The sequence below is a fragment of the Podarcis vaucheri genome (assembly GCF_965113315.1).
Source record: "Podarcis vaucheri genome assembly, chromosome: 13".
NCBI lineage: Eukaryota > Metazoa > Chordata > Lepidosauria > Squamata > Lacertidae > Podarcis > Podarcis vaucheri.
This window is the reverse complement of record NC_138751.1, coordinates 3,338,195-3,359,002: the sequence shown is the minus strand read 5'-3', so window position 1 is coordinate 3,359,002 and position 20,808 is coordinate 3,338,195. Positions and strand designations below refer to the sequence as shown.

Here is a 20,808-nt window from a genome sequence, read left to right as displayed (position 1 = left end):
CGGAAATTCCCCCTCCTGGAAAGTCTTGCCTCTGTTCGCCCTCCCCGGCTGCAAAACGTGGGTGAGAGAGAGGGGGAGTTGTAGGCCCTGCCTCGCTCGCCCTTCTGGCCTTGCCTCCGTCTTCCGGGCGACTCTCAAATCCCTCATGTCAGCACTAATCTTTAAAGCCCCCTTTCTGGCACCCTTCCCGAAAAAGAGAGAGAGTTTTGACCCTGGGAGGCCGATGGAAATCCGGGCGAGCCGAGATGTCCTGGCTTTCGGAAGAGGAAAAAGTGGGAAATTAAAACACAACAACCCTTTGCGGCTTAACGGGGCTGGTTATGAAATTGACTGGGTCCAGACAGATGGTGGCGGAGGCAAAGGGAGTCCTTATTAAGCCAGCAAAAAGAGGACACAAGATTTGCATGTGCCGATGGCTTTAGCTGTTTGTTTCTCGCTAGGATTTAAGAACAGAGCCGGCCGGATCAGGCCAAAGAGTCCTGCATTCTGTTTTCACGGGGGCCAACCGGATTCTACCCCCCCCCATGGGAAACCTGCAAGCACAGGAGCCCTCTACCCTTCTGTGGCGTCGGGCGACTGGTACCCAGTGTTGTTTTTGTATTTGAGGTTGAATCCTGACAAGACAGAAGTACTCTTTTGGGGGGACAGGGGGCGGGAGGGTATGGGGGACTCCCTGGTCCTGAATGGGGTGACTGTGCCCCTGAAGGACCAGGTGCGCAGCCTGGGAGTCATTTTGGACTCACCGCTGTCCATGGAGGCGCAGGTCAATTCTGTGTCTGGAGCAGCTGTCTTCCAGCTCCATCTGGGAAGCAGGATGAGACCCTACCTGCCTGCGGACTGTCTCACCAGAGTGGTGCATGCTCTGGTTATCTCCCGCATGGACTACTGCCATGCGCTCTACGTGGGGCTACCTTTGAAGGTGACTCGGAAACTACAGCTAATCCAGAATGCGGCAGCTAGACTGGTGACTGGGGGCGGCCGCCAAGACCACATAACACCGGTCTTGAAAGACCTACATTGGCTCCCAGTACGTTTCCGAGCACAATTCAAAGTGTTGGTGCTGACCTTGAAAGCCCTAAACGGCCTCAAAGGCCCAGTATACCTGAAGGAGCGTCTCCACCCCCATCGTTCAGCCCAGACACTGAGGTCCAGCTCCGAGGGCCTTCTGGCGGTTCCCTCACTGCGAGAAGCAAAGCTACAGGGAACAACAACAACTTATTATTTATACTGCGCCCATCTGGCTGGGTTTTACGGATCAATGGCCTCATTAGATAGTAAAATTCATGTTAAATTGCTGTTTTAAGGGTTGTTTTTAAAAGTCTGGAGCGGATTAATCCATTTTGCATTACTTTTTATGGAAAAGTGTGCCTTGGTTTTGGAACGCTTTGGTTTTGGAACGGATTAAGTTTGAGAACCAAGGTGCCACTGTATATTACATCACTATATATGCACTCTACAATTCCACGCATGCTTGCCTAGTATCTAGGTACATAACTGATACTATCTAAATACCTTCATGGTTTATTTATAAACTCCTATGCTTTTTATAAATATGTTCCAAATATTGTTCTACTTGTCCATACAAAGTCTGTGTCTGTAAGCAATCCATTCACAAATCGCAAGTCTTGTCATATATCCATTGACTAACAGGTGTCTCCTTCCAGTGCATCGATATCAGTCTTTCGGCATGAAAAATCCATTTACAGTGTCCGATTGTCAAATTCTATATAGAAGGCACGTAATTCAAAAGAATATTTTCCTTTGAAAATTTAACTTTTTTTCTGCACAGCCATGTTTATACAATCCAATACTTCCCCCCAAAACTTAGTAAGCCCTAGGACACTGTAAAAAACACGTGTTTCAGATAAGCATTATCCTTATTCCTGTCTCCAACCGCCTGCAGCGCAGTCCTTTCCTACATAAATGTAAGAGTCCAATAATTCCAAATAACATTTTTTGTTGTATATCCTAGTTTAAGATCCATAGGCGCCTTTGCTTCAAAGCTAAAACACCAAACAATTCAAAGGCACGCGGCTCGCCGCAAAGCATCCTGGGACCCGTAGTTTTGTTAAGGGCGCCGGGACTTCTAGCTCGGTGCAGGGGGAACTATAATTCCCAGGATTTTCAGGAGCAAGTTGCTCGCTTTTAAACTGCACGATGGCGCGATTGGCGCTTGCAAAGAATTTCCCCTTTCCAAGAATTCGCCTAATCTCATTTGCCAACGCTACTTAAGCCGGTGACCAGCCACGCAGCTCTCTAATTAATTAATAAGCCAATTAGCGGCGTGATTAAGAGCTTCCTTTTGACCGCTCTGTCTGTCAAGTGCGGCGGGTGATGCCTGAGTTTTAACGTGATGGAAGAGCGTCTTTCTCCCCACCCCAACCCCCCAAATCAATCGAGGCGGCAGAAGGATGATCAGAGAGCCTTAAATTCTGAGCAAATTCGGACGTGGTCTAGAATAACAAGGGATTTATTCGGGGCCTGCCCTGGAATAATGAATATTAGGCCTCGCTTTGACATCATCGCCAGCAGGGGGAAGCAGCTTAATAGAGAAACGTGGAGAGGTTAACCTCCACCTGCCCTCCTCCCCCCCCCCAAAAAATTAGCTGCATCATAAGAGGGCGGTGGAGAGAGAGGGAAGCCTCAAGATCAAAGACACCGGCCGCTTGAAATTTATTGCATCTCTTTCCCGCGTTTCGCAAGTCCCTGATTCAGCAACCGCTGCAGAAAATAAATATTAGAGCTGGGAATCGGAATTAATGAAGGGAAGGCTGGGAAAAGCGATTCCCAAAGCTGCCCTCCCTTTACACACACACCTAGGGATGTGAAAATCCAATTTTCCTCTTCCCAGTCTCCCCCAAGTTCAGGAAACAGCCACCCAGACGATCCAAAGGGAGAGACTTTTTTTAATTTGGAGGAAAGGGGAGGAAGAAGAGGCGGCGCGATCCGGGTTGACGAAATCACGCCGCCTGGCATTGAAGAAGCGTTCCTCCATCTCCCGTAACAACAGAACGTGGGGATACGCAAAGGAACCGGACGCCGGAAGGTTCGGAAGCCAGAAAAGGAATTTCTCTGCCGTGCGGCGCAGGGTTGAACGGCGGAACTCCCTGCCACATGAGGCAGTGATGGCCACTCACCTGGATGGCTTTGAAAGAGGATTGGGCAAATTCATGGAGGAGGAGGAGCTGACCCAGAAACTCCAGCGGGTGCAGAATGCCGCGGCGAGGCTCCTTACGGGGTCCTTGCCACGGAATCACATTCATCCAGTGCTATACCAGTTGCACTGGCTCCCGGTGGAGTACAGGATCAGGATTAAGGTGCTGGTTTTGACCTTTAAAGCCCTATATGACCTAGGACCCTTGTACCTACGGGACCGCCTCTCCTGGTACGCCCTGCGGCAGTGGTGTAGCGTGGGTTGTCAGCACCCGGGGCAAGGCAAGTAATTTGCGCCCCCTAAACCATGGATTTGCGCCCCCTAACCCATGGATTTGCGACCCCTAACCCTAACCCCCAGATGTTGCCCCCCGGGCCCCCCTGCACCCCCCACGCTACGCCACTGCCCTGCGGAGAGGTCCACAAATGACAACACCTTGGAGGTCCCAGGCTGCAAGGTGGTTAGATTGGTCTCAACTAGTGCCAGGGCCTTTTCAGTACTGGCCCCGACTTGGTGGAACGCTCTGTCCCAAGAGACCAGGGCCCTGAGGGACTTGACATCTTTCCGCAGGGCCTGCAAGACCGAGCTGTTCTGCCTGGCCTTTGGTTTGGACTCAGTCTGACCCTTATGTTTCCCTCCCCTTATGGTCTTGATTAATCAGCTACTTTAAAATGAGGCTGCATTTTAAATTGCATTTTAACCTGTATTTTCAATTGTGTGTCCCCCCCCCTTTCCCCCCTATTATGTTTTTACTGTGGTTTTATTTTATTGGTGTTAGCCGCCCTGAGCCCGGCTCTGGCTGGGGAGGGCAGGGTATAAATAAATATTATTATTATTATTATCATCATCATCATCATCATTATCATTATTATCATCGATGGCTTCTAGCCAGGACGGCCACGCTCCGCCACCACAGCTGGAGGAAGCAATTCTTCTGAATACCAGTTGCTAGAAGCTGAAGGAGAGCAGAGGGCTCGGATCCTGTGTTCGAATCCTGTTCGCTGGTTTCCCATAATGGACATCTGGTTGGCCACTGTGAGAACAAGTTGCTGAACTGGAAACTCTGATCTAGCAGGTCCTTCTTGTTTTCTTACACAGATTGTGTTTTTAAAGAGTCACCGTGAAAATCGTTCAAATTTAAGCGTGCGGTTTCTCCTGAATATGCACAGTTTTCCTGCACTCAGTTTTGCTGAAAATACAGTGGTGCCTCGCAAGACGAAAAGAATCCGTTCTGTGATTCTCTTCGTCTAGCGGTTTTTTCATCTTGCAAAGCAAGCCCATTGACGGATTAGCGCTATTAGCGGCTTTTAGCGGCTTATCTGCTGATCGGATCAGCTGATAAGCGGTTTAGCAGCTTAGAAAAATGGGGGGGAGGAAAAAAACCCAGCAGGAACTCGCAATACATTGTCGTCTTGCGAAGCAAGCCCATAGGAGATTCGTTTTGCGAAGCACCTCCAAAACGGAAAACTCTTTCGTCTAGCGAGTTTTCCGTCTTGCGAGGCAGCATTCGTCTTGCGGGGCACCACTGTACACAGTTTCACCAATGCAAGCTTTGCCCACCCCACACACATAATGAATTTTGCACGCTATTTTCACGCTCGTTTCTAAGCTGGGCTGGGCTGTCACCAATATGCTGATGACACTCAGCTCTATCTGCTGATGGATGGCCACACCGACTCGATCCTGGACACACTGACCAGATGCTTGGAAGCTGTGGCTGGATGGTTTCGTGGGAGCCGATTGAAACAAAATCCTTCGGAGACAGAGGTCCTCTGGCTGGGTCGGGACGGCATGGGGATGAGGGACCAACTCTCTTCTCTTGCGGGGGCCCAATTAGTGCCATTCCCTTCTGTTAAGAGTTTGGGTGTAATCCTTGACATTCAGAAGACATCTTAAGGCAGCCCTGTTCAGGGAAGTTTTTAACGTGTGATATTTTAGTGTATTTTTGGTTTCTATGGAAGCCGCCCAGAGTGGCTGGGGAGGCCCAGCCAGATGGGCAGGGTATAAATAATAAATTATTATTATTATTATTATTATTATTATTATTATTATTATCCTTGACACCTCCCTTTCCATGGAGGCGCAGGTTACAGCAACAGCCAAGGCAACATTTTTCCACCTTTGCCGCATCAATCAGTTGGTCCCTTACCTTTCCCGCCCTTACTTGGCCACAGTGATCCATGCGACGGTCACCTCCAGGCTTGACTACTGTAATCCGCTCTACGCGGGGCTGCCCTTGAAGCTGTCCCAGAAACTCCAGCGGGTGCAGAATGCTGCAGCGAGGCTCCTCACAGGGTCTCTGCCATGGGAGCATATTCACCCAGTGCTTTTCCAGCTGCACTGGCTCCCGGTGGAGTACAGGGTCAGATTTAAGGTGCTGCTTTTGACCTTTCAAGCCCTTCACGGCCTAGGACCCTTGTACCTATGGGACCGCCTCTCCCGGTCTGCCCCACGGAGAGCCTCAAGGTCCATATATAGCAACACCCTAGAGGTCCCGGGCCCTAAGGAAGTCAGATTAGCCTCAACCAGAGCCAGGGCCTTTTCAACACTGGCCCCGACCTGGTGGAACGCTCTGTTTCATGAGACCAGGGCCCTGCAGAGATGCAGGTTGCTTGCAACAGGATCCCTGAACCCACTACTTTGGGGGAATCCTTGCCCGGTGGGTGCAGTCTTTTTCCTAAATTATAGCTCTCCCCACAGGCCCTGACCCCCCTGGCAGGCTGAGATATTGCCGAGTCGAGCCAGGGAGTTCTGTCTAGGCAATTAGCAAATTGCCTTGGAAGAGGCCAGAGCTGTGAAAAGCTTTTTTTAAAAAAAGAAATCTTTATTATTTATTATCGGAGAGCAGGAGAGGGAGAGAGAAAATGAGGGTTTTATAGCAGGAACGTAAACGCTGAATGTGGTCCATTATTCTGCTAATGGATTTCATTGCCTTGCACGGAGCTCTTTGCATAACAGGTCCCGGGAACCTCTGGAAAGGCCTCTGGCGTGGAAGGGGGTGTTTTGGGATAAGTGCGGGAGGGAAATAAGGACCCCTCCCCAGCTATCGATCATGAAATTGGCTCTGGCTAGGTGGGTGGGTGGAGAGGAAATGGCGAGAGGGTTTTTTTTCTTGCAGGGGGTGTTTATAAACCGCTCGGTCTGGAACACAGACGCGATGGATCGCAGCAAAGGACGGTGAAACCCAGTATACTGTTTCTGACGGTGGACAGCTCACAAGCAGGGTTCTCCACTGGCTCCCCCAGCACCTGAGACTCAGAGGCCTCTGCAGATGTAGGATTTCAGGCCAAAGAGAGGCTGGTACACAGGATGAGACCCTCCCTGCCCGCAGACTGTCTGGCCAGAGTGGCGCATGCTCTGGTTATCTCTTGGACTACTGCAATGCGCTCTACATGGGGCTACCTTTGAAGGTGACCTGGTAACTGCAATTAATCCAGACTGCAGCAGCCAGACTGGTGACTGGGAGTGGCCACCGAGACCACATAACACAGGTCTGGAAAGACCTTCATTGGCTCCCAGGACGTTTCTGAGCACTGTGCCACCACCGAGAAGGCCCTCTGCCTGGTTCCCTGTAGCTTGGCTTCTCGCAGGGAAGGAACCGTCAGAAGGCCCTCGGTGCTGGACCTCAGTGTCCGGGCAGAACGATGGGAGTGGAGACGCTCCTTCAGATATACAGGACTGAGGCCGTTTAGGGCTTTCAAGGTCAACACCAACACTTTGAATTGTGCTCGGAAACGTCCTGGGAGCCAATGTAGGTCTTTCAAGACCGGTGTTATATGGTCTCAGTGGCCGCTCCCAATCACCAGTCTGTCTGCTGCAGTCTGGATTAGTTGTAGTTTCCGGGTCACCTTCAAAGGTAGCCCCATGTAGAGCGCATTGCAGTAGTCCAAGCGGGAGATAACCAGAGCTTGCGCCACTCTGGCCAGACAGTCTGCGGGCAGGGAGGGTCTCAGCCTGCGTACCAGGTGGAGCTGGTAGACAGCTGCCCTGGACACAGAATTGACCTGCGCCTCCATGGACAGCGGTGAGTCCAAAATGACTCCCAGGCTGCGCACCTGGTCCTTCAGGGGCACAGTTGCCCCATTCAGGACCAGGGAGTCCCCCACACCTGACCGCCTCCTGTCCCCCCAAAACAGTCCTTCTGTCTTGTCAGGATTCAACCTCAATCCGTTAGCCGCCATCCATCCTCCAACTGCCTCCAGACAGCGATGCTTCTGAATCCCAGTTGCTCGAAACAACAGGAAGGGAGAGGGATCTTGAGTTCGAAGCCTGATTGCTGGTTTCCTTTGGGGCACCTGCCTGGCCGCAAAGGCTGCAATCGTCAGCTGGCTTCAAACCTATGGAAACTGCTCCATTTAGCGGGGTTCAGTCTACAACCCACTCTGCACATCAGGGTTCGGGGTTCGGGTGTCCGCCAGAGCCAGAAGTCCTGCCCCACCCAACACACGCAGTTCCCACTTTGGCCATCAGGGGGCAGTAGCCGCCTTCAGGTCCCTGTCTTGGCTGGGGCTGAGCCAATAGCCTTTGGCCACCGGACAGGGAGCTGTCAGCGAACAGAAACACTTATGAAAATTTGATAGGCGCACCCATTAATTACAGCTCTCCGGAGAGCCGTCTTCTCCCGCTTTAAGTGCCTCTTCAATCGCTTCCGCTTCTGGAAAGGACTCGGACTCCTGGGTTCTCTGCTCGGCTTTGGGCCTTCTAGCGTTGTCAGATCTGAAGTCTCCAGGTCGGGCGACCAAACCTCCAGGTAGCAGAGAGGAGGTTTGAATCTCCAGGTCGGCAGATTAAAGGATTCGGCTGACGGTCTGAAAAGGTCACGGCACAAAAGGAAAAGGAACGAGGAGGGGAGAGGAGAGAGACGAAGAGCAAGCCACCAAATTCTTGACATTGGAAGGTTCTTCCGATGACCAGGCGGAATCAGAGGAGGACACAGGCATTTCGAATTTCAGTGGCGCCTTGATAACCAGATAATAATATTATTTAATATTTTAATGTTTCAATATTTTAATCTTGTTTGTAAGTTGTATTCATTCAACTTGTTTTTATTATTGCTTGTTAGCCGCCCTGAGCCCAGCCTTGGCTGGGGAGGGCGGGGTATAAATAAAAAATATTATTATTATTATAACACAGATATTATTTTGCTTCTTGACCCCTGTGCAACTGTACTCATTCTGCATTCCTAACCTATAGTTTCACTTCTTGCCTTTGAACTTTCCTCCATCGCCGTGACACCCCTCTCGTGCACATTAGAAAACGGCGTCAACCAAAAAAATCCTTCGCGCACACACCCAGAGAAAAAGCACTCTGCGCATGCTCAGAGGCGCTGGTACTCAAACCGAGCATCCTTTCTCCAGGCGCTGGGAACGTGGCAGTCTGAACTAAGAAGAGTTTGTCATGAATAATAGCAGAGAGACAGGAATTAAAGAACCTTTTAATGAGGGTGAAAGAGGAGAGCGCAAAATATGGTCTGAAGCTCAACATCAAAAAAACGAAGATCATGGCCACTGCGCCCATCACCTCCTGGCAAATAGAAGGGGAAGAAATGGAGGCAGTGAGAGACTTTACTTTCTTGGGCTCCATGATCACTGCAGATGGTGAGAGCAGCCACGAAATTAAAAGACGCCTACTTCTTGGGAGAAAAGCAATGACAAACCTAGACAGCATCTTAAAAAGCAGAAACATCACCTTGCCAACAAAGGTCCATATAGTTAAAGCTGTGGTTTTCCCAGTAGTGATGTATGGAAGTGAAAGCTGGACCATCAAGAAGGCTGATCGCCTAAGAATGGATGCTTTTGAATTCTGGTGCTGGAGGAGACTCTTGAGAGTCCCATGGACTGCAAGAAGATCAAACCTCTCCATTCTGAAGGAAATCAGCCCTGAGTGCTCACTGGAAGGACAGATCCTGAAGCTGAGGCTCCAAGACTTTGGCCACCTCATGAGAAGAGAAGACTCCCTGGAAAAGACCCTGATGCTGGGAAAGATGGAGGGCAGAAGGAGAAGGGGACGACGGAGGACGAGATGGTGGGACAGTGTTCTCAAAGGGACCAGCATGAGTTTGACCAAACTGCGGGAGGCAGTGGAAGACAGGAGGGCCTGGCGTGCGCTGGTCCAGGGGGTCACGAAGAGGCGGACACGGCTAAACAACTAAAGAACAACAAGAAGAAGAATAAAACGGCGTCGACCAAAAAAACCCTTCGCACGCCCACCCAGAGAAAAAGCACTCTGCGCATGCTCAGAGGCGATGGTGCTGAAACCCAGTATCCTTTCTCCAGGAGATGGGAACGTGGCACTAAGAACGTGAACTGGGAACGTGAACTAAGAAGAGTTGGTCATGAATAATAGCAGAGAGACAGGATCCGAAAGAGACTTTCCGCGGCGTCTCCTGGGATGTGGGGCGGCCATGTGTTTCTTTGCTGCTCGCCCGCCAAATGTCACCACAGGCCCTGGGCAAAGCGGTTTGGGGGTGAACCAGCTGTCTGCACCAGCCCTGTCCCTTCCTCGTGCGAGAGGCCCATCCGTGTGTGAGAATTTAATGAGCCGCCGCTGTGGGGCTGAGGCCTTAGAGAGAGACAGAGAGAGGCAGAGAGAGAGAGAGGCAGAAAGATGGAGACGGGATTTCGGAGTGGAGAAGACCTGGTTTGTCCCCCAAGCGGGCGGGCAGAGAGGGAGAGCTTTTCCCAGCGCCCTTTGCATAATTCACCGCCACGCCTGCCTCCCTGCTTGCCTTCACATGGACCAAGGTTTCTTGAGAATCAAGGCGTCCCAAAATACAGATGTTGAACGGATTTGCATGGAAATTCAACCCAGGGGAAGCGAGGAAGTCGCTTAACAATGTTAATACATCTAATTTTTAATCAGATGAGGATTTGTGTTTGTCTCGTTTGTTTATAATTTTGTGAAAATTAATTTTAAAAATTGAAAAAAACAAAAATACAGATGTTGAGAGAGTGTGCCAAGGCGCTGTTTCTAACCTGCGGTATTTATAAAGGCTCGTACCCAGTGCCTTTTTCCCTGGGGGACACGGTTTGGGGGACGCGTACCCCTAAACGTTTTGTGACTCTAAGTTCGGCCTCACGGAGGGGCAGTATCTCAGCATGAGTAGTGAAATGGATGCGCTGGAGCCCAAATTGATGAAAAAGGGAGAATGATAATAGTTCAAATTGAAGTTCAGGGAGAGGATATATATTGGGTAAGAATCTATGGCTCAAAGCAGAATTTTTATAAAAGAATTTAGAAAATGAGAGTACCCCTAAACATTTTGTGAATCTACATTTAGCCTCATGGAGGGGCAGTATTTCAATATGAGTAGGGAAATGATGAAAAAGGGAGAATGATAATCGTTCAAATTAAAGTTCAGGGAGAGATATTTGGTAGGAGTCTATGCCCCAAACAATAATAAAGCAGAATTTTATTTTAAAAACTAGAAAATGAGAGTACCCCTAAACATTTAAAAGCACTGCCCCTGCCTATTTAAATCCCTTTAATCGTGGAACTGTAGACATTTTTCGGTTGATATTTTATTGACTTTCACTTACAAGAGGGGAGGGGAAAGGGTGTGAGAATGAAAAATACAAAAAATGCAGTATATACAATAAGTGCAATCAATTACACTTCCACAGATTACCGTAAAGAAATAAATGTTGTCCCAGTAGGGTTATTAATGGCCTATGAAGTTGCGTGGAAACTGGTTCCAAACGTCTATGCGTTTGTCCAGAGAAAGTCTACGTCAAGCTGCTCCTAAATTGTGAGTGTTGTCGTATTGTCAGTCCGTTGCAAGGGACCCCGTGGGGTCATCTAGTCCAACCCCTCACTATGCCCCCAAGAGAAAAATAATAATTATAGAGTGGTACCGTAGATTGGGGGGGACCGTGAGGGTCATCTAATCCAATCCCCTACAATGCAAGAATCTCATCTGTGACAGGCAGTTGAGGTGTGGAGCAAGCGGACAGCAGAAAAAAAAGAATTTCCCCTCCTCTTGTAACACCAGAACTCCATTGAAGATGAATGTTGGGAAACTGAGGACAGAGAAAATAAAGTCCTTCCTGGCGCGGCACAGAGTTGAACTGCGGCACTCCCTGCCACAAGGCAGGGATGGCCGCCAGCTTGGATGGCATTGAAAGAGGATTAGAGGCAGAGGCTACCATGGGAGACTGCATGCTTCTGAATACTGCAGGTGAGGGCAATGTCTTGGTGGACGTAAGGCTATCGATGGCTGCAAGCAAGGCTGGATTTAGGTTTGATGAGGCCCTGAGCTACTGAAGGCAATGGTGGCCCTTTCTATGTCCAGCTCTCCTTTGTCAACAACAAATTGTCCCTGCTTTTTTGTGTTGGATATATGCTATATGGTCACTGATGGACCTAATAGGTATCTCAAGCCATTTGCCCATGTTGCCCTGCAACCAGTCCATGCAGAATGTAGGCACTCTATATATAAAGGTAAAGGGACCCCTGACCATTAGGTCCAGTCATGACCAACTCTGGGGTTGTGGCGCTCATCTCGCTTTACTGGCCGAGGGAGCCGGCGTACAGCTTCTGGGTCATGTGGCCAGCAGGACTGAGCCGCTTCTGGCGAACCAGAGCAGCGCACGGAAACGCCGTTTACCTTTCTGCCGGGGCGGTACCTATTTATCTACTTGCACTTTTGACGTGCTTTCGAACTGCTAGGTTGGCAGGAGGCCAAACCAGTGATATTTTAGGGAGCAGGCTAGCGGGCGGGGCCCATGACTTGCATCCTAGGAGCCCACACAACAGAAAACCCTGTTGCTGTAGGTAGGTTTTGTTTTATTTGTTTTTTATCTTATATTTTGGAAATGTACATCCAGTTTTTCCCCCTTTACATTTTTTGGGGGGGCCCCAAGAGAGTGAGGGATGCGGGTGGCGCTGTGGTCTAAACCACAGAGCCTAGGACAGGGGTCTGCAACCTTTAAGACAAAAAGAGCCACTTGGACCTGTTTCCGAAGGAAAAAAAAACTGGGAGCCGCAAAACTCGTCATTATAAAAATAACTTTTTTGTCACTTTTTTATTATTTCTTTGTTTGACCCCTCAGAATTACTCCTCCTCATAGAAATAACGTTAAATTAACAAGTTACCTTTTTTTGTTTGTGTGTTCTTCACTCCCCTTCAAAACAGTGACCAGCGTACATGCCCCCTTTCAATGCAGTGACCAGCGTACATGCCCCTTACAATGCAGCGGGCCGGCAGGTGGGAAGGTGACGTCGGGACGGTGCATGACTAACGCACGCACCGCCCCCATGCGACGTCACAGCCAGTACAGTGCCCGCCACAGTGGGGAGTGTCAGGGCACACAATGCGCCTCCTCCCCTCGCTAGTATCCGCCCCAGAGGTGTAAAAGAGCCACATGCGGCTCCAGAGCCGCGGGTTGCAGACCCCTGGCCTAGGACTTGCCGATCAGAAGGTTGGTGGTTCGAATCCCCGCAATGACGGGGTGAGCTCCCGTTGCTCGGTCCCTGCTCCTGCCCACCTAGCAGTTCGAAAGCACGTCAAGTGCAAGTAGATAAATAGGTACCTCTCCGGCGGGAAGGTAAACGGCGTTTCCGTGCGCTGCTCTGGTTCGCCAGAAGCGGCTTAGTCATGCTGGCCACATGACCCGGAAGCTGTACGCCGGCTCCCTCGGCCAGTAAAGTGAGATGAGCGCCGCAACCCCAGAGTCGGCCACGACTGGACCTAATGGTCAGGGATCCCTTTACCAAGAGAGTGGAGCCCTAGGCTATAGCTTGTTTAGCTTATACGTGAATCCAGTACTGGCCATGATTCAGGATGGCTCTGTTCTCCCACCAGCAGGAAAAAGCAGGACGGGGGAGAATGGTCCTTGTGTTCGAATCCTGGTTGCGGGTTTTCCTTGGGGGGGAAAGGCTGGCCACTGTGGGAACAGGAGGCGGCAGTCGGCCCAGCTGTAGGGCTCAACAGGTGCTCTCTTGCGTTGGGGCTTCAAACCTGTTAACGGAGAAATCCCTTGGACAAAGAACAAGGACCCCAGCCAGGAAAACTGGAGCAAAACAGTAGCCAGTAGGCTCCCCAGCTCTTTCGCACTAGCTGCTGCTGTTTGTGAGCGTTCCAAGTGTCTTTGACGGGGCGGCAACGAGGCCCCTTTAGTCCGCATCCTGTTCTCCAGGCACCCATGGAAAACCCGCAAGCAGGATTCGAACACAGAGCAACACTCCCCGCTCCTGCGCTGTCCGGCAACTGGGATTCAGAAGCCTTTGCAGCCACGACCCTGGAGGCAGAGGAGCAAAGCCGTTCTGTCTAGTAGCCATCGATAGCCCTCTCCCAACTGTGAACTGAGGGAAGGCCTGACTCTTGTCTCCTGTTAACGGAGGAATCTGAGGTCTCCCTTGGACAAAAAGCAAGGACACCAGCCAGGAATACCAGAGCAAAACAGCAGCCGGTAGGCTAGGTCTTTATGAAGACTGTCGGGACAGGACTCCCACCTGCCACAAGGTGGAAGAAGATGGAAGCCCCAAACAAAAGGGAACCCAAACTTTTATTAGCTGCTAATCCCCATGTTACACCCCCCCCCAAACTACATCACTCGTACATCACGGTTACATCATGAAAGGGGAGGTCTGGTGGCAGGAATCTGAGCATCCCGGACCCTGCCCCATGGTTCTCCTTGCCCTCCACCAAACACCCATCAAGTGGAACAAAAGAGATCTTTACATTTCCCTGTTTCCCAGCCAAGTTCATCCCACCCTTTTGTCTCCATCTGGGTTTGTTATTTCTGGAATGGCTACCTGTCTGGCACTCAGGTATCAGGATGCCAGGGATTATCCCTCAGGCAGAGGGGCTGCTGAGGAGCTGAGCTCACCTGTCTATAGGAATTTCTGAAGTTTTCCCAGTGAGCCAGTACAGAGATACATTGATCAGTGAATTCTTACATTTGGTATCGTGCAGCAAAGGCCCTTTGAATACACAGGAAGAAACAGCGACGAAATGTTTTGCGGGGACAAATCACCAAAGCCACAAAAGCGATTGTGCTGGTTTTGGTAGTGGGCTGGAGGGGCAACACCCCCCCCCAACCTGTACATAAATTCCTGCAACAAATCTGAGGTTAGTTCCGGGTGTCCCTTTGACCCCAGTGAGTATGGCTAACCCCAGATGCACCCAAATTGTGGGAGAGATGGAGAGGTCAGGAATCCTCGTGTTGACAGACGAAGAGCCCTCTGCGCTCGCCTCCGGTTCTGGGCTGTTTCGTAATGTGTTTCCAAGCTGCACACACACACACACCCCACGAGATTCTCCTCTCTCTGGAGGCGATGGGCGCCCCCCCCCCACACCCAGATACGGTTCACCCCACAGATAACACATCAAACACACACACACATGCACACATCCAGGCGTACACAGGGACCCATCCGGCTTTATTTGAGCAGCATTACATAATAACTCCGTTGCTCTGCTCCTCCTGTTTGTTTTTTGAAACCTGTATGAAATTTTAATGCCGTGTGTGGAATGGAGGCCAGAGAAACCACGAGGCACAGTGCGCACAGTGCGCACACCAGAGAGGGCGCACGGCACACCCACCGCTTTCCGAGAGAGGAAGGAACCCATCAGGGTGTTTTTTTCTCCTCGTATTCAGGGTGAACCTTGTAGAGTTTCAGAGCTGGGCTCCCCAAAGGTCATCTAGTCCAACCCGCCCCCCGCAATGCTGGGATCACAGCTTAGAGGAGCTTAGAGGACAGGTTAACCTCTGCTTGGAAACCTCCGAGGGAGGAGAGTCCATCGAGGGAGTTTCTTACGACGTCGAACGGCTCTTAGCATCAGAAGGTTCTTCCTGACTTTCCGTCCGAATCTTCTTCCTTGTCATTTGAATCCATCAGTTTGGATAATAATAATAATAGTATTTTATTTATACCCTTCCTGGTTCAAAAACCGGGCTCAGGGCGTCTAACAACAATTTTAAAGCACTTAATTACAAAAGCAGCATAAAATACAGTATAAAAACATGAATAACAATCAAATTCAAAAATCAAAAATCAATTTAGGGGAAATAAGCATTAGATGATCCCCAGGCCTAGCTGGCTGAATTGGTCCTCTTTGGGCCAGCGATGAGACCAGGGGAGAATTAGCTGTGGGGTCCCAGAGCAGGTGATCTTCATAAAAAGGGGAGGGGGAGGGAAGGAAGGGGAATAAAAGATCAGGCTGAATTCAAATTAAAGGCCAGGCGGAATAGCTCTGTCTTACAGGCCCGACGGAAGGAGGTTAAATCCTGAAGGGCCCTGGTCTCATGGGACAGGGCATTCCACCAGGTCGGAGCCACCACTGAGAAGGCCCTGGCCCAGGTCGAGGATAGTCTGACTTCCTTAGGGCCCGGGACCTCTAAACAATGATTATTCATGGATCTTAAAGTCCTCTGCAGGGCAGACCAGGAGAGGCGATCCCTTTTACCCTCCAGAGCAGCAGAAAACCAGCTTGCTCCATTTCCCAAGTGGTAGCAGCTCTACAGATATTTGAAGATGGCTATTGCATCTTCTCCATGCTAAACATGCCCTCCTCCTTCAACTGTTCCTCATCAGGCGTGGTTTCCAGACCCTTGGTTATCCTGGTCGCCCTCTCTGCCCACCTTCCAGTTTGTCCATCTCCTTCTGAAACTGAGTGGACTATATGGAACTGGCGGAAATGACTGGCAGAATCCGAGACCAGGGAGAAGAGTCGGTGAAAGAAGATTGGAAGAAATTTAAATACTATCTGCAGAAATACTGTAAAATTAATGAATGTTAGAATGATGTTGGAATGAAGCTAAGGGTTTTTAGCAGCAATGTTATAAGGAGTATGTAAAAATGGACTGTTAACAGATGAGAATATACAGTTATTATATATTAAGACAAAGGTTTAAGATAAAAACAAAGAGGGAAAGGACTTGCTGAATTAACTTACTGAACTGGAATACAAAAAAGGGGAGGTGTGAGGTGGTCAGGGAAACAAGTGAATGAAAGACAAGATATGGAAAGATTGATTTGTTTTTAATTGTTTTTACTTTTTTCGTATTTTGTACTCTCTTTTTTCTTTTTTATTCTTTCTTCTTCCCCCCTTTTTCTTATTATTACTATTGTAACTTCTTTTTTTATTTCTGAAACTTTAATAAATATCTTATTAAAAAAAAGAAAAATAAACTGAGGTGCACAGAACTTTGGGAAACATTCTGTTTGCAGCGGATGAAAGGAAATCTCTTGTTTATGATAGGCAGGAAACCCTCACTGCAATCTGTAATAATAATAATATTATTAATAATAATAAATTTTATTTATACCCGCCCTCCCCAGCCAAGACCGGGCTCAGGGCGGCTAACACCTGATATAAAAACAAACTGATTGAAATACAACTTAAAAACAAGATTAAAATACAACATTAAAACATTAAAATACAGCCTACTATGATGTCTGTTCCTGGCAATCACTCTTCAGCGATTCGCTGAGCTCCTCTGATGTCACGGAATGTTCGCAGGCGTTTCTGGTGCCGTCGACGGAATGCTCAAAAGCAGCTTTCTGTGTGGGAAGGGGGAAAGGTCAGTTTGGCTGGGGGGGGGGACTCTGAACCAGCCCCGCGGAGAAGAGAAGCAACTGAGGGTTGGCACGAAGGCTGAGAAGGCAACAGAGTTTAGGCGTCTCGGAGGCCAACAAAGCAAAGTTTGGTGAGTCCGCGTTTCAGGTATTGATTTGAAGCAAGCGGCCAAATCACTGGCGGCCGGCGTCTAGCAGAGGAAGGTTTGCAAAAGGGCATTGTCAATCTAAGTCGCTCGCACTGTCCTGTCCAGCACCTAGCACACCAGTGGTAAACCGGGCATGATCCGGGAAACATCAACGTCTCTTCCTTAATGGATTGGGGGCAGGTCTCCTGTAGGCATAGCTCATGAACTCAGGTGTCTTCCTCCAGGAAAAAATACAGTGTTTTGAGTTGTGTGGGTTCCTAGATGTAAGTCATGGGCCCCGCCTGCTCCCTAAAATATCATGGGTTTGCTCCTTTCTATATATAGGGTGCCTACATTCTTCATGGGACCCGGGTGGCGCTGTGGGTTAAACCACAGAGCCTAGGGCTTGCCGATCAGAAGGTCAGCGGTTCAAATCCCCGTGAGGGGGTGAGCTCCCATTGCTCGGTCCCAGCTCCTGCCCACCTAGCAGTTTGAAAGCACGTCAAAGTGCAAGTAGATAAATAGGTACCGCTCCGGCGGGAAGGTAAACGGCGTTTCCGTGCGCTGCTCTGGTTCACCAGAAGCGGCCCAATCCTGCTGGCCACATGACCCGGAAGCTGTACACCGGCTCCCTTGGCCAGTAAAGCGAGATGAGCGCCGCAACCCCAGAGTCGGCCACAAATGGACCTAATGGTCAGGGGTCCCTTTACCTTTATATATAGGGTGCCTACATTCTGCATGGACTGGCATGGGCAAATGGCTTGAGATACCTATGAGGTTCATAAATGACCATATAGCATATATTCAACACAAAAAAACTGGGACAATTTGTTGTTGATGAAGGACAGCTGGACATAGAAAGGGCCCCATTACCTTCAGTAGCTTAGGGACTCATCAAACCGAAATCCGGCCCTGGGCTAGATCACCCTGGGGGTGAGGGAATCTACCATTTTATCCAGGGCAGGGGGCAGGAGGCAGCCAGGTGAAAGGGGGGGGCAACAGAGACAGGGGCCCCCTACCCAGTTTCTCTCACCTCTCGCTGCCCCAGAGTTTTGTTCCTTCCCTCCCCCATTCCAAACAGAGATGGATTCAGAATCAGAGGGGGCCTTTTTGGCTCTGCAGGGGAACAGGCGACCCCCCCCCCGCCTCCTCCCTCTCCCCCCTGCTGGAGACCTATAGCTCCCCGATGAGAGATTCCCTAATTTCCATGTCTATTGACTGCTCCCAGGGTGGGAATATGCAGCCATTAGTCCTTGTCCCAGTTCCATCGATCTGTAAAGGCTCTCTCTCCTAGTCCCTGGCAAACCGGGAGGCCTGTGATTTAAGGGGCGTGCGGTGCGGTTAATTTGTACACACACAAATCCTAAAGTGTTGCTGAGATCAAATCCGTTCCAGAAACCACACCTTTCCGCTCCCTCTCTTTTCTGGAAGTGATGGTGAGAGACATATGGGGAATGGGAATTGAACTCTGTACATGTTCAGGGGCTCCTTGTTTAGACCTTCGTTTAAAAAATATACTGTGGGAATGTTGTTTTTGTTCGTTGCCGTGCTTATAGGTAGCAATTGTGGTATCCATGTGATAGGTAACCTTGTGATAATATAGGTATCCTTGTGATGGACAGCAATTGTTCCCATTGAGCAGAAGGCAAACTGAGGCGGAGAAAGGAGAGATTCGAGAGAAGTCCTGTTCTCTGTAGCCAGCTGAGTCAAAGCCACTCTGCACATGCTCAAATTCCCCTTTGTTGTTTGAGATGGTTTACCTGTCTGAAAGGTGTACTGACCCCACCTAGGGCGCTGTCTCGCAAGAGGCATTAATTCATCCCCCCAAACAACCCTAAGGTCACCCCAGGAGTCAGGATTCGAACCCAGGTTTCTCCCTGGTTCTAGCACCCCCGACACTCTAAGCACCAACCCCCCCAACCCCCGTTGCCCGCATCTAACACGCATTTAAAGCTTCCCTTGTGGGACCCTGGGAGTTATAGTTTCCAAAGGGGGTGCTGGGAATTATAGCTCCCTGAAAGGTAAAATACAGCCTCCAGGATTCTGGAGGGGGGGGGGAGAGAAAAAAAGGCAAGCGCGCTCTACACGTGTTCCAATCGCGCTTTCAATGCGCGGTGCGGATACGACCCTCCGCTAGGGCGGCGCCCGCTCCTCTCCTATCGGGGAACGGGAGACGCGTCGCGTCGCCTGCAGGGGGCGCTGCTGGCAATCGCGCGCTGAACCACATGGGATGCGCCGCCATGCGGTGCAATGGGGGCTTTGGGGGGGCGCACGTGTCGCTTGTGCTGAGTCCTTGCAAGACCCCCTCCCACCCCAAGACCCCTTACTGAACCAGGGAACCCCCCCCCTCCAGGGTCCCTTCCCAAAGTCAGCGCGACCCTTGCGGAGATTTTCTTGCCATGACTCATTACATTCCCATCCTCAGCTTCACCCCACGGCGGGGGGGGGGGCGAGGGAAACCCTTTTGGGGTGTCCCCCGTGTCTCCCCCACCCTTTAACCCCCCCCCCACACCCATAACGATGCGCGTCCAAACCCCGGACCCTCCACCACCACCACCCCGTCTCCAATCGCTACGGATTAATTTCAATTAATTCTTCTTGGGGGGGGGGGGACAGTCCCGGCTTCCTTCCGCAGACAGAAAGGGGCGTCTTCCCCCCCCCATCAGGAGAGGAAGACGGACCCCCCCAAAAAAAATCAAAAGACACCTTTATATGGGGAGGGGGCTACCTGGAAGATAAAGACTTTCTCCCGTTCCACGCGCCCCCCCCCCCGCACGCCCAAGGGTGCCTAACAGACTGGGGCACTATCTCGGCCCCCCCCCACGAGCTTTGTCACGGGTGTGTGACAGAAAACACCCCTCCCTGTTCTGCTCTCTTCTCCTCCGTCTATCCCTTATAACACACCCAGATCAACTCCCCCCCCCCCACCTCGATCCAGGAGATCTCTCTCTCTCACTCACTCTCTCTCTGCCCACCCCTGGGCTTCTCGCTCCCTCCCTCCCTCTCCACATATAATTAACCTCTGAAGCTCTGAAGGACAACGGGGTCTCCTCCCCGCCCCCCCTCCATCCATCCATCCATCCCTCCCTCCCTCCAAGCGCAGCGGAAGCCGGGATGGAGACGGCACTCCGGCGAAGGCGGCGGCGGCGAGGGATCCGTCATGGGATCCACTCCTAGCACGAGAGGGAGAGCCAGCCGTCGGCATAGACCCCCCTCTCTTTCGGAGGGGGGCGCCCTTTTCCCGGGGCTGCCCCGGAGGAGGGAAGCGATCTCCACCTTGGAGTCACCCTAAAAAGAAGAGGAGGAGATACCCAGTTTTTTTGATTTTCCCTTTTTTTTTTGGAACCGCTGGCGGGGCTCGAACCCGCCGCCGCCGCCGCCCCGTCGGATTGACAGCCGCGCCGTCCGGCCGGAGAGCGGCGGGATCCGCAGCGCATCTTCGCCGGGACGCCTTGACCTGGGAGGGCGTGGAAGGAGAGGAGGGGGGGAGAGAGAGAGAGAGGAGGGGGCGCCCCCCTCGCCCCCCCAAAACCCCTCGCCCCCTTAGTCCTGCTCGCCTCCGGATGGGGCAGGCATGGCCGCCTTAGCCAGCTCCTTGATCCGGCAGAAACGGGAGATCCGCGACCCGGTGGCCAGCCGGCCCGTCTCCACGCAGAGGAAGGTTTGCCCTCGAGGGACCAAGTCTTTATGCCAGAAGCAACTGCTCATTTTAATCTCCAAAGTCAGACTGTGCGGGGGGAGAAAGGGGCGGCTGGAGAAAACGCCCGGTAAGTCGCCCCCTCCCCACTTTACACGACCCCCTCCATCCCCTTGCGGAGAGGGGGTCCCGGATCCTGGATCTCTCCGGAGGAGGGGTGGGCAGGCACGAGGTGGGTCCTGGGCTGTGGCTCAGCCGGGGAGTCCGAGTGCAGAAGGATGCTGCCTGCCCGGGTCTGGAAACCGTGGAGAGCTTCTGCCGGCCAGTCCTGAGCTATCTGGCCCTGTCTTCCCTGGGTCTTAAGGGGG

At 51.1% G+C, this 20,808-nt stretch overlaps 2 protein-coding genes and 1 long non-coding RNA gene across 3 annotated transcripts in view; 2 read left to right on the top strand and 1 right to left on the bottom strand.

The window, feature by feature from the left end:
• The window catches only part of LOC309518142, a 169,915-nt gene that overhangs the window by 33,831 nt on the left and 115,276 nt on the right, over positions 1 to 20,808 (top strand). The window lies entirely within an intron of this gene.
• Positions 1 to 20,808, bottom strand: part of LOC309518103 (thialysine N-epsilon-acetyltransferase-like) — a 195,170-nt gene that overhangs the window by 83,716 nt on the left and 90,646 nt on the right. The gene's annotated exons all lie outside the window — the stretch shown is intronic.
• FGF11 (fibroblast growth factor 11) overlaps positions 19,935 to 20,808 on the top strand; it is a 47,527-nt gene continuing 46,653 nt past the window's right edge. The window contains exon 1 of the mRNA XM_082197902.1: positions 19,935 to 20,570. Within this exon, the coding sequence (XP_082054028.1) occupies positions 20,378 to 20,570 (193 nt within the window). The 5' untranslated portion in view covers positions 19,935 to 20,377. The remainder of the gene's footprint in view (positions 20,571 to 20,808) is intronic.